We start from the raw sequence: 12,863 nt of genomic DNA, 5'->3' as shown, positions 1-12,863 counted from the left end.
GTGACATTCATTAAAACAGTGTCACTGCAGAGGGAATCATGCATTTCATAGTTCTGGACTTTTTCAGCCAAACTGAATCACTCCTGTGAAATGGTTGGTAGTGGCGGTAACCAACCATGGTAATCAACAACAGCTTCAGTTTGACATTAGCAAAAGGCACTCAGCTTGGCTCAACCGGAACATCTGCAGATTGGTCGCATACCTGATATGTTACACATGATACGACATGATAAAATCCCTGTTTCTGATTTTCTTTGTGGCCAGGGTTTTTTTTTTAATTCATTTCATCAATTTCCATTTCAAATAGCCCTACTGGCACAGAAAAGACCCAGAAAATGATGCCTGCTGCCACACTAACAACAGTGATATGGTTTCAGATACACTGGGTAATCCTTTGGCTGGTTGTCTATGGCAGCATTTTCACTGAAAGACAGTGAATCCAATGTAAACTTTTTGTCATTGGCCATGGTAGAAGAAGGGGAAAGACTGATTCTTTTGTTTGATGTAGCTGCATCTCTGACCCTTACGTGGGTTCAGAATCAGAACATGTCTGATATATAATCGTTCTTCGCCGAAGGGTTTTCTTAGACATCTCTGCTACCTTTTATTGTTGTGGAGTAAACACAACGGATTTATCAGGGAAATAAACATAATTAACTCCACTGAGTTCTTGCTCTTACTTCACCTCCTCGCACTTCAGTCAGTCTCTCATTTGCGCCTGAAACCCTCTTTTCAGCTTAATCAGCCACATTCTTTCCGTGGCTGGTAACAAAAAGAGCTGATTTACTGGAATCAAATTTACCTGATCAGGGTTTTCCGCCTCCTCATCTCCTGAAGGGAAAAATAATAATAATTCTTCCTTTTTAAAAAGGTTCGAATGGCTTTCACATCTGTGTGTCTGCTTTCCACCTCAGGCCTACATTGTGTGTGACGTGTGTTTGTGTACTTTGCGTATTACGAGCAAAACTCCGAAATTGAGTGCAGACGGCTTCCTATTTAATTAAGGCAGTCGCCACATACGCAGTTGTCACATCATATCTGGGAGGAAAAGGCAATACGGAAAAAATGTTGAAACAGAAGCTTGTGAGTGCCAAAAAGAAATGAATACAAAGACTTTGTGTCCTTACCATATCAGCTCAGACTGCTCTTTATTCATTTTCAACAGCTAGCTGCTGATTCGTGCAAACCAGCTGTGGTGATTGTGTACATTATATTACTGCGTGTGTGTCTGTGTCTCAGCATGATGACATCAGTGAAGCGGAATGCCTTATTTTCTTTTCCTCCACGGCTCTTCTCCACTGTCTCTGTTCCTTCTCTATCTGGCGGTTGAGACGAGTTACAGTTTCTGACCTGTTGCGCTGTGCGCCGTCTTCATTTTCTCACTTTTTTCAAGCACATACATTGAAATACACCGCTGCCCACAGTGTCTCCACCAGAGAGCCAAACAGAAGCTATTTTCCTCATTTCATTTAAACAGACGCAGAGACTCAGACATGGCCTCTTAAGACCTGGCTTACTTGACTTTAGCCCTCCTTCCAGCAGAATGTGCACAGTCATTCCTCTCTCTTTCTGCCTGTCTTTGGATAGAAACTAGGCCAGCTGAAACCAGCCCACTCAGACCACTGGGGGATGCTGGGATTGCAAACCGAGCCTAATTCACCAACAAAGAGCTTTTGAACCCACAAGGGTCTGATTAAACCCAATGCAACTGATTCTGAACTCATGGTTGTTTATGCTAGAGTCTAAGGTTGCTCTTTCTCTTCTTTTCTCTGTCTTGCTTCACTGCAGGACGCATCCAAACATAATTGAATTTACATAAATGAACATGTGCCGTCTCTCCAAGTTAAATAATGAGGGTAGAGCACATCAAGTCTGCAGGACTCCCGCTGTTTCACTAATTGTCCCTTCATTTAAAGTTTTGAGCTAAACTCCTCTTCCTCCCTTTTCTCGTAGGGAAAGGAAAGAAGAACTCAAAGTCGGAGCAGAAGACTGGGACTGTGGGGAAGGGGGCGGGGAAGAAGATCACTAAAATCATCGGGCTGGGTAAGAAGAAGCCCTCCACAGATGAGCAGACCTCGTCAGCAGAGGAAGATGTGCCCACATGTGGTAAGACAAAGACATCAAGAAGCAACATGGGGTTCTGATATTATTAAAATCTGTGAAAAAGTCTTTCTTTTACCGACTGTGATCCCTTTGATTTACAGGCTATTTGAACGTGCTGTCCAATAACCGCTGGCGAGAGCGCTGGTGCCGCCTGAAAGACAACCAGCTGCTCCTCCATAAGGACCGGGACGATCTGAAGAGCCACATCGCTTCGCTGCCCCTTCGAGGCTGCGAGGTCAGCCCCGGCCTCGACCACAAACACCCCTTCGCCTTCCGCCTGCTCCGTAACGGCCAGGAGGTCGCTGTACTGGAGGTGAGAATCCTGTTGGCCTCAGCCTTTGATTCTCTACACAATGAGATGTGTGTTCCTGTGTTGGATTAAGCTGCTAGAGCTGCCGACCATTAAATGAAGCAGAAAACCCTCACACGGGTGCAAGCAAACACTGCTCCTGTTTCCCTCCTTTCCTATCCTCTCATGTGGGGAAACGTCTCTCCGCCCGCCAGTGTTTGATGTTGGTGGTGTATAAGAACTTCCTCCATCTGCCATTTTGTTTGTTTTGATTCTGTTTCCTCACATAGTCTGCATGCTGTCCTCTGCTAGACATGAGCTTCCATTTCTTTTCTCTGTAAAACCATATCAGTACCAAGCCTTTGATTGATGGTAACGTGTAAAATGACCAGTCCCATGGTAAAACGAAATGAAAATGAGAAAATGACTTAAGTCTTGATAGAACTCAAAGATTCAAGGAGCATCAGTGGGTGTCATCCGAGCTTTCTTTTGAATCTGCCCTTTTTCCTGCAGGCCTCCTCCTCTGAAATGATGGGTCGCTGGTTGGGGGTGTTATTGGCCGAGACTGGCTCTACCACCGACCCGGCCACCTTGCACTACGACTACATTGACGTCGAGACCACCGCCAACGTCATCCAGCTGGCCAAGCAGTCCTTCTGGTGGGGGACACACACATTTTCTCCAGTGAAGAAAACACCAACTGTTGTTTCATGTGAACTGTTCAGCATTACAATTGCTCATATAGTGAATCTATGTGTGATTTGTTACATGGCATCAGTGTAGATACTGAAATGAAATATTGTAACCAGTGTCTTGACATTGCTGCTGTTATTGATCCATAGCCAGTGTATTTTCTAGACTAATGGATCTGTTTGAGCAGTGTGAGGTTAAGTACTTCATGAAAGATGGCGATTCTACGTACTAAATCCTGATCTTCTCTCCTCACAGTTTCACCAGTAAGCGTGCCGTCTCTCCTAACCCGTACCTGGACAACCCAGTCAACGGCTACGCCTGCCCCACCGGCATGGCTTTGCACTATGATGATGTTCCCATTAATGGAACGGTAAGGACTCATCAACATACACAACGAGTGAACTGAAGCAGTGTCCCTTCTAGCTGTTTTTGGCCTCGTCCACTTTTATCATCGCTCTCTTTGCTGACTTCTTTTCACAGTTCCTTTATAGCAGTAAAGGTGCAATATCATGATTGTATTTTGAAGGGAAAACCTGCTATATTTCAACCTGGTGTAGATCCCATAAATGTGGCCATTGTGAATCTGAGGGTGACCTTTTTGTAGATCTCAATGCAGTTGGAATGATTCATGTAAAACTCATGTGTGTTTTGAAAGCTGTATAGTAGTATAGTATATATTCTATATATAATTGTGTAGAAGGCTCGTGTAGCTTCCCTTGATACACACTATTTTGAGTGAGTCCTCGTTTCCCGGAGTCTCTACATCAGAGGTGATGAATACAAGTCAGACCCACCCATAGAGTAATAATGGCCACATTTATGGGGCTTACGCAACATTGAAATAAACCTGAATTTTCCTTTAGAGCCACATTGCCAACCACTCGTATGATTTACTAGATGGTAAATTGCCACATGTAGCACCTTTTGAATTTCTGTCATCTGTTGCAGTAGCACTTGGAATGGCACTGGAGTGTGACTAACTTTGCACTGCTGTCATCTCTCCCTTTCTCGTCTCCTTCGGCCTTTATTTCCCGTACAATATTATGCCTCTCCTCTCCTGTTTCCTCCTCCTCCTCCTCCTCCTCCCCTCTCCGCTCTCTGCTTACTTGCACGCTCGCCCGGTCTAACCCAAGGACCCGGAGGCGCTGTACTCCAGTCCCAGCACAGGGGGGCGCCAGCTCAAAGAGGAGGCGCACTATGAGAACGCCGACCTTTATGAGAACATGCCGAGCACGCCCAAGCTGGGCACCCGTCCTAAACCCAAGCCATCGTCTTCTTCTGCTTCCTCTTCCTCCACCTCTGCCAGTCACTACAAAACCCCTGTTTCTAAAGTCTCCTCTAAGTTCCTCACTGCTGATACTAAAGCTAAAGACGCTCCTCAGGTGACTAACACTCTGCTTCCTGGCACAGTTTTCCTGCTCTCTGCTCTGTTTTCCTGCACTACACTTGAATATTCGCTCTACTGTAACTACCAGTCTGTAATTAATTTTTATCTCTGTACATGTGGTCTTTGTTTGTTTACATAATCGTTCTGTTAGGAACATATGACTATGCAAATCACTGACTTCCAAACAAGTCCAGTTGTTTGGTTGTCTCTGATGGAAGCACTGAAATATAATGACTTGACATGAGGGCTGAATTAGGATCAGGAATTCCAGATCTATAACCCAGGTTGCCTATATTTACTTGTAGTTATTCAGATGCTCATAGATGCAAAGCAAAAGCCAAGCTCGATGTGAGGGAAAACTTGTGAGTGTTCATCATTTTGGAGAGGTGAAGGCAAACTCAATCAGCCTCAGATGTGTGAGGTAAACAAGCACACATGCAGAACACCACAAGCAGCTGAATTGATCTTGAACTTTAAGCATCACCAGCTAGAAATGTATCTTAAAGCTGCATTCAATTATTTTTTTGCAACAAGTCAATAGAACAAACAGATATTATCAGAACTTATTAGGAAACAGGCTCCAATAGCCTTAATGTAAACCTTTGGGGGGACTGCGCCCAATCAAAGTACGTCCACTATATATGCTGGTTTATATACGACCGGCTTTTTGTTTAACCAGGCCTCTCCTCAAAGCCACCAGAGCCTGAAGTTGCAGGTTTACCTCTGCCTCAGTTGGTTAGTTTGTGTTATTATGTTGGATCCAAACTAACCTTTTAACACACAGTAACACAAACTGACCAAGGCAGTATTAGACCACACACTCCCATGTTCTGTGAGGCAAAATTCATTTAAACTCAGGGTTTAAAGTTCCGAGGCACCAGTTTTAAATTCACTTTATTCAATACATAGCACACATTTCCTGTCAGACAACTTCTCAGGCTTGAAGCCTGGCAAGATAACCTCTAACAATATCTGTGTAAGGATCCTTTCAGTAATGTTGTCAAACCCGCCAAAAAACAATCACAACCTGTCAGTGGTGACAACAAGCACATTTTCATTCACTCTCCTTAAGCTCTGTTTTGGTCTCCACCGACTGCTGAGAAACAACACCTGGCTGATTAACTGCTACATGTACCACTATGTTCACCAGCTAGTCACCAAGTGTGTCTGTGTGTTGTAACTGGTGTCACTGTGTTCGACACCTTTCACATCAAACGTGGGCATCCGTCCCGCTGTTCATGTGCAAAACACTGATGTTTGCAGCTGTAGTGTGCAAGTTCCATCAAAATGTTTTTTAATAAACATTGGTAACGCTTAGCAACCGGTGCTGATTTATTTGCTGATGAGTTTTGATGCTCCTGCTCCAGGGTATCCGTTCACTAAAACAGTGAATCCCCTGATTTACATTGTCTGTGAAACAAGTGAAAGTGAGAGGTGCTTGGCCGAGGGAGAGAGGAAATCCAGTTTATTATTCCTGAAGGAGTGTGCTTTGACTCACCAGATAAGATGTTGATGTTGGCCACCCACAGACCCACCTTTCTTTCCCACCAGCCTGTGAATAGTGTTCTTAGTAATTCGATTATCACCGTGGGCCTGAAATCATTCCCTTGTCTAAGTCTTTGGGAACACTTAATATGTGCTTCACCTCCAATTAGACATGCTTGAGTCAGGCTTTTAGAGTGGATACTGATCACTGATTTAATATTGATAATATCTCAAACTGATCAACCATAGGACTCAAATACATGTACGTGAAGCTCTTGCTTAAGTACCTGTTTTAGCAAGATGTGTGGTATTTTGTGGTTTGTGTGTAGTATATGTACAGTATAAGTGCATAATAAGTGGTGTGTGTGTGTGTGTGGCTGTCCCACATAGTGCGTTTCCTTTCTGTCCTTTACAATGAGCGTTGGCTGTGTGTGTAATTTATATTTTTACAGCCCTGCTCAGAGTGCCACCCTGCCTCTATGGCCACATAAGTTACCACATGGTGTTGTATGGAACTCCGCCTCCTCCCCGCCGCCCCTTTGATGTGTGTGCTGTGTGTGGCGTGGCCAAAGGGTGTTAACATCGCCTCCAAAACCACAAAGTACCACTCCGCTATGAGACGTAGATTTTCATCGAGCACACGTCACCGCTTGATGTTAGGAGCTGCGCAGCATGTCGTCTTTAACTCCAGGTCTCCGTTGCTTAGATACGTTGGGTGAGAAGGATATATGAGATTTTAGGACTTCAAGGCCAAAGCATTTAGAAAATATGAGTTGAGTTACTGCCATAGCTGTGTGCTTTCCAGCAAGACAAACCATCTGTCCTACATCCCATCGCAACCAAATGACGTTACGGAGATCACAAAGACAACCTTTGTAATACTCCATAGATCTGTGTTGCACATTTGCCTTTAGCAAAATTAGATTAGTCCTTCAGTTCCCCTCAGGTCTATAGAGCTATTTAGCATCTTTCTACTCATCGTTATGGTTTTAAAGCCCACAACTTTACTGTTATGCTTCACAGACCATGTTAGTAACTAGCTCGTGGACATAGTGGAGTCGTTTAAAGAGCCCCCAGGAGTTGGTGGAAACCAAAGCAAAGCTAAAAGGACAGTGAATGTCTGCTGGATGTGTAAATAAGCAACTGTTTGCTAATACATTGTCTTCAACAAGGGTAATATAAGGGTATATATGTATAAAGTTACTGCAGCTTGAATGCATCTTACATTTTAAAGAGAGGGACGACTTTAATGTAAATATAGTTTTATCATACGTGATGATTGCCTGATTTAACCTAAGTTTGTTTTTCCAGCTCTTTTGGAATATATCCTCAGTGTCTTCCCCTTGTTTTCCCCTGTTTCTCATTATGTTTAGAGGTTTGCTTCGTTACCATTTCTGGGACAAATAGAACACGTCTGTGTTTCTGAGATACTTAAAGTTCTCCCTTTTCTTATCAGCTAAAGGGAAAGAAGGGAACAGCAACAAATGGGGTGGCATCAAAACAGAAGGCGGAGCCAAAGAACCAGCCCAAGAAGAATGTCGTCAATGGGACGAATGGGACAGCCTCTCTGAAACGCAACAACTCCAGTAAGTAGCAACAAAAAGTTTACAATAATCAAGAAAGTAATTTGTTGCAATAAGATGAACTTGACATACTGTAAACAGATGGTCAACTTTTCTGTAATTTCTTTATTAAAAGAACCACTTGGAGTAGAGTAGCAGACAGTAGTCAGCTCTTGTGCTCTAAATGAGCATCAGACAGTGTGTCTGGCTCCTCAGTCCCAGCCTCTCCACTGCTGATTGCTTTCTAGCAAGACTCCACTCCACAGCAATTTAGAAAATGCAGGACGTCCAATTTTCAGTTAGTTTAAGAGGGGCAGAGTAAATAACTTGAAAACCTAAAACCTATCCCGCCCTCGAAACAACCCATGTGAGCGGAGTGGGCCAGGCGTGGACGTCCTGCCAGCGTCGGGGTAACGCTGAAACAGATGCTGCGATAGGAGAAGCAGAGCCCAGATCGTTGGGGGAGGGTGGAATGCGGTCGTGCTAATCCTTGTGGTTCAGAATAGTATTTTTTTGCCTAATGTGTGAACGAGGAGGGTTGTCGTTCCTCCAAATGTCGGAATGGAAATACCAAATATGGGTCATATTGGATTTAGAATATGCCACACAATCCTCAAATTTCCAGTGTCAAATAAGTAGACTGAATCTGAAAACGTCAGGGCGGTTTGATTGAGTGATTCCTCATAAGCAAAGTTCACATGCGCGCACATAGACACAAACGTTGGATGGTTACCCTCAGGGTTTTTTCCAGTAAGGGACGGCATGGTCTCGGTGTAATTAATAACTGCTTAATGCTGTGGCTGTGAGTTCAGTGGGTTTCTGGTTAGTTCATGTCTTACCAGTGACCTTATAATAATGGCCGTGCTCTCCTTTTCCAGCATCCAGTGTTGGATTGGGGTCTTGTTGTACTGGAAAATCTCTGATTTCAGATTCCATGGGCAATGCAACATCTCCCACAAGTGGGAAGTTCACAGATCGTCAAGGGTGGGATTCAGTGGCTTTATATTCACATCTTCATTTGGTCCTTGTGGAATCTCTTTGGGTTTAATTTTTAAGACTTTTAAGACTCCAGACTCCATTGACAAAAGCTGTAATTTTACCATGCAGAACACAGGAGTTGCTGCTGCTGTTAGTTGATGTTATTGTGCGTTACCTGAATTGTATTGGATCTGAACTGACCCTTTAAAACACCAAAGTCACATATTAACACTAGATGACCAATACAGGCAGCATTACAGCCCGTACCTGCAGAGCACGGGAGTTGCTGTAATTACTGTTTTTGTCAGTGGAGTGATGGCTTTGAAGGGAGTGATGTAACGCTTGTGGAAAGACAAAAAGAGGGTCCGTAGGGATCCACTACTACAAGATAAAACAAACACTTAGTGAACTGTGATCAGGATTATGTTACAGCCACTTTCAATTTAACCTCCAAAGAAAGTGCTTTTTAAATGTCTCAAATCCATGTATTCTATCTTCATGGAACCAGATCTAGAATGAAACTGGCCATTGGAGCCTAACCTAATAGCTAATAGCTGTGCTACAGTAGCTATTGCAACATTAGGTGTCATCTGCCGAGGGGAAAGGAAATCATGACAAATGACTCCCAGTTGTTTCATCTTCTTCTCAATGAGATCACATCATTCAACAAGTTGAATGTTTGACATGTCTCCATGTTGAGATAAACAGCTTCCTCCCACTTCCTGTGAACTTCTCCCAATAGTGCATTAGTCAGCAGGAGATGTGTATCTAATCCCGAGCACAGTGAGTGGTCCTTCACCAGTTTCAACACTTGCAGTAGAAACGGGAACAGGCGGATGACGCAGCCTCTTGTATCCAGCTCTTTACTTCACACCCAATTTGTTTTTTGTGCAGACGCAGAGCAGTGTAAGTACGGGAAGAACCGCGTGGAGGCCGACGCCAAGCGGCTGCAGTCCAAGGAGGAGGAGCTGATGAAGAGGAAGCAGGAGATCAGGAACCACCTGACCCAGCTAAAGAAGGAGAGGAGAGACCTCCGCACGGCTGTGGAAGCTGCTGCTGGTAAGAGAGGGTGTCAAAGTCAGGAAAATAAAAAGTCTAGGATCTGAAACTCCCTGACCTCTGCTCTCTTCCTCCATCAGGCAAGCGTTCGCACGCCTCACTGTCAGAGCGACTGAAGAAGGTGGAAGAGGACTGCAGGAAGAAGGAGGAGGAGCGGGTGAACCTGGAGTTGGAGCTGACGGAGGTGAAGGAGAGCCTGAAGAAAGCCCTGAGTGGTGGGGTCACCCTGGGCCTCACCATTGAACCAAAGGCCGGCTCCCCTGGACTCCAGGTCAGAGCTCCTGAGACCCTGTGCTGTGCTGTGGTCCATTAGTGGTGCTTACATACATGAACAGCACTTCAGAAGCTTGTCGGCTGGCTGCACGCCACAATTAGCCGTCTAATTCTCTTCCCCGTGTGTGTGTGTGTGTGTAGTCACCAGCAATGTCACGGCGGACTAAGGAGTCCTCTCCCTTCTCCAGCTGTGACACCAGTGACACTGAGTCCTGCTCCCTGCCAGTCAACAGCGCCTCGCTGCTCCGCCGGCAGCAGGGCGGCCAGAAGGCCTCTCCAGTCCGGGGACACGTCCTCAGGAAGGCCAAGGTCAGAGCTCCCAAAGCACACATAATCAACCAATCCTTGCAGCTCTAGAGCTAATACCATGGCAGTCCCATCCATGAGAGCTATTTACTCATCTGTAGCAGCAGTAACCGTTATTATTATACTACTATCATGCTGTTAGTTTTGGAAGCGTCAGCGCCCGTAGTGTTTTGATGAAGTATAATGTTGCCATGGGGTTTGTAGGTTATGCTGAAGGATTTTAATCTGCACCACGAACAGTGTGCCACATTAGACATTAGAGGTTCCTGTTTGATATTGAAGAAAAGCTAAAAACAAGATAACTCTCAGGCAAGTTCAAAAGATATTTAGTCTTCATCACACTCCCCTTTGAATGATTAGTTCATTGCTTGTTATCACTCTAAAACATGCAACACCTATTCATCAGGACCATTTCTTCTTGTCTGGGCAGGATCGAGCTTAGATTGTCTGCCTGTGCTGATGCATGCTGGATGTCGCTGTGACTCAGTGGGCCTCTGTGTTTTGTTTTGCAGGAATGGGAGCAGAAGAACGGCACATAAAGCGGCCAAGCCCTCGCATTGGTCTTCTCTTTCTTCCTTTTGTCTTTTTAAGAAATTGTGTATATATTTATTTAAAACTGTTTTATACAGATGGAGAGTGTTGAGGAGGACACAAGCATAGCATCCACGTGAACCGAAACAAGTCGCTGGTTTTAGTATACTGTCACTACCACAGCATTAAGACATAGCAAACTTTCAATCTTTTTTTACTATTGAGCATGCTCAGTGTACTAAGTTGTGCAACTTGTGTTGTCCGCTTTTCAAGCAACCACCTTTTTTTTTTTTTAATTTTGTTTCTTTTCATTCAGATCTGTTCCAGCAGATTGACAGTTTGGGTTCAAACAGGCTAAAAGTCCAAACCAAGTATTTATTTGTAAATGTTTAAAGGAAATACTAGCTTCCCTTTGTTTATTTATGTTGATATATTTAAAGTTTCTCAGTAGAATTTGTGGTGCTCCACAGAATCCCATTCCCTACACCATTAGTGCTCCTCATTCACGGCTGTCAGCAGCAGCAGCAAACAAAGTGCATCTTTCAGGGTCACAAGAGCCATAACACACTCCAGCTGAGCCACGGGGCAGCTCCGCTCTGAGGGGCATTTCCAGAAGCAGAATCGTTCCAGATGGACCGTGAGAGACACGGAGAAGTGAAGAGAGACTTATTTCTGCAGAGCAGTGTAGCTGCAGAAGGTTCACCTCTGTTTTGACTTGTTTAAGGACATTTTTACACACAGAAAATGAATTTAACGGCACAGTTTTGGCTGTTTGGTGGTCTTTCTGCCGAGAGACCGATTCACGGGTGCATTTTGATGTCCCTGACCTATGTGCAGTTCACTTCCCTGTTTCTTTCCTTGTGCACACACCCATCTGTGTGCTTCCACAAAATACTTACAGGTTGGACAAAGATGTAATCTAAATCCCCACTGTCATCCACGAATTGGGCTCAACTGCATGAACAAGAAGTACAGAAGCATCTATGAGTGTCTGTTTATGGATGAAATAAGTATTAATCTCCCCTTTAATAGTCAATCCCCCAATTTCCCTGCCGACATCACATCTCCTGTACTGTGCAGCCAGCAGAAAGCTGAATGTAGCATTAACGCGTCTCTCCGGACACGATGTTTTAATGTCTCTAGTGTATTTATTTAATAGAACCAGTCCCACGGCACGACAGCATTCCACTAGCGGTAACTCATTACATATGTCCACTTCCAGTCTGTATCTTCTGCAGGCTGACTGAAGCATAGAAAAACATTTTTTCACTCAAATGTTATTAGTATTCACTTGCATTAAAGAAGTATATACAGAGAGAAAGACTCCTGCTTATCGATGATAGGATAAAGAGCTATTATAGCACAGTTAAACAAAATGATTCTGGGGTCCAAACCTCTGAATTATTACTCTATTTGTTGTTTCCTCTAAGCCAATAGCTTCCTCTAGCCAGCCAGCGACATGAATAATATGGACACAGCTGCACAACTTACAGAAATAACTTCTCAACAAATGACATCTTTCTTGATCCATGCAAGTAAGTTCTGAGCAACAACTACTGTTGATTCCACGCTGACTGAAAATGGCGCTGGTGGAACTGATGCTTTGCTCTGTAATGGCTGGTTAGGTGAATAAAACATGGCTCCTGGCTACAACTGCAAATTTACTTCTAAAATGAGACGTAATTGCGGCCTGACGTTAACATCCGTAGCCACCTGCGTTCAGAGCCCTCAGTGTCTTATCTAACAGAATAATTGGGCTTCTTTAAACTGCCCCTTGGTGCGATGATGGATGGCCTTCATTAGGCCGGAGCAGCACTCGAGACGGGCGCGTGCGTGTGTTAGCACTCAGAAAAGCTGGGCGAGCCGGGCTGAGGTGCGGCGGCCCTCTGATTTTGGCGCTCATCGTTGGAAAACTCAGAAACCTCAACCAGTGCGGCTTATGTTAGTCCCTCATCCAAGAGCCTCGGTCCAGCTCCTCCAATCACGCCACTGGTTTACTGTAGCCCTGTGATCTGACTGTGTGTGTGTGTGCGTGTGTGTGTGTGTGTGTGTGTGCGTGTGTGCGTGCGTGTGTGCATGCTCAAATGTCTCCAAGGCACATTCCAAACCCATCAACAATACACTGACTGAAATAGAGGCACTTGCTGTAAACTGAAATTGCTGTGTGTTCTGCTAAATCAAAGACTGCCACTTTGAT

At 44.5% G+C, this 12,863-nt stretch overlaps 1 protein-coding gene across 1 annotated transcript in view; it reads left to right on the top strand.

The window, feature by feature from the left end:
- Window positions 1–11,765, top strand: part of afap1 (actin filament associated protein 1) — a 45,910-nt gene extending 34,145 nt beyond the window's left edge. The window contains exons 9-17 of the mRNA XM_070854871.1: window positions 1,954–2,106; window positions 2,205–2,416; window positions 2,906–3,051; window positions 3,341–3,455; window positions 7,414–7,543; window positions 9,392–9,556; window positions 9,637–9,827; window positions 9,971–10,138; window positions 10,648–11,765. Of these exons, the coding sequence (XP_070710972.1) occupies window positions 1,954–2,106; window positions 2,205–2,416; window positions 2,906–3,051; window positions 3,341–3,455; window positions 7,414–7,543; window positions 9,392–9,556; window positions 9,637–9,827; window positions 9,971–10,138; window positions 10,648–10,674 (1,307 nt within the window). The 3' untranslated portion in view covers window positions 10,675–11,765. The remainder of the gene's footprint in view (window positions 1–1,953; window positions 2,107–2,204; window positions 2,417–2,905; window positions 3,052–3,340; window positions 3,456–7,413; window positions 7,544–9,391; window positions 9,557–9,636; window positions 9,828–9,970; window positions 10,139–10,647) is intronic.
- The last annotated feature ends 1,098 nt before the right edge of the window (window positions 11,766–12,863 follow it).

The sequence above is a fragment of the Pempheris klunzingeri genome, chromosome 23 (assembly GCF_042242105.1).
Source record: "Pempheris klunzingeri isolate RE-2024b chromosome 23, fPemKlu1.hap1, whole genome shotgun sequence".
NCBI lineage: Eukaryota > Metazoa > Chordata > Actinopteri > Acropomatiformes > Pempheridae > Pempheris > Pempheris klunzingeri.
Note: the sequence above shows the minus strand (reverse complement) of the source record. Positions and strands in the feature narration are given on the sequence as shown.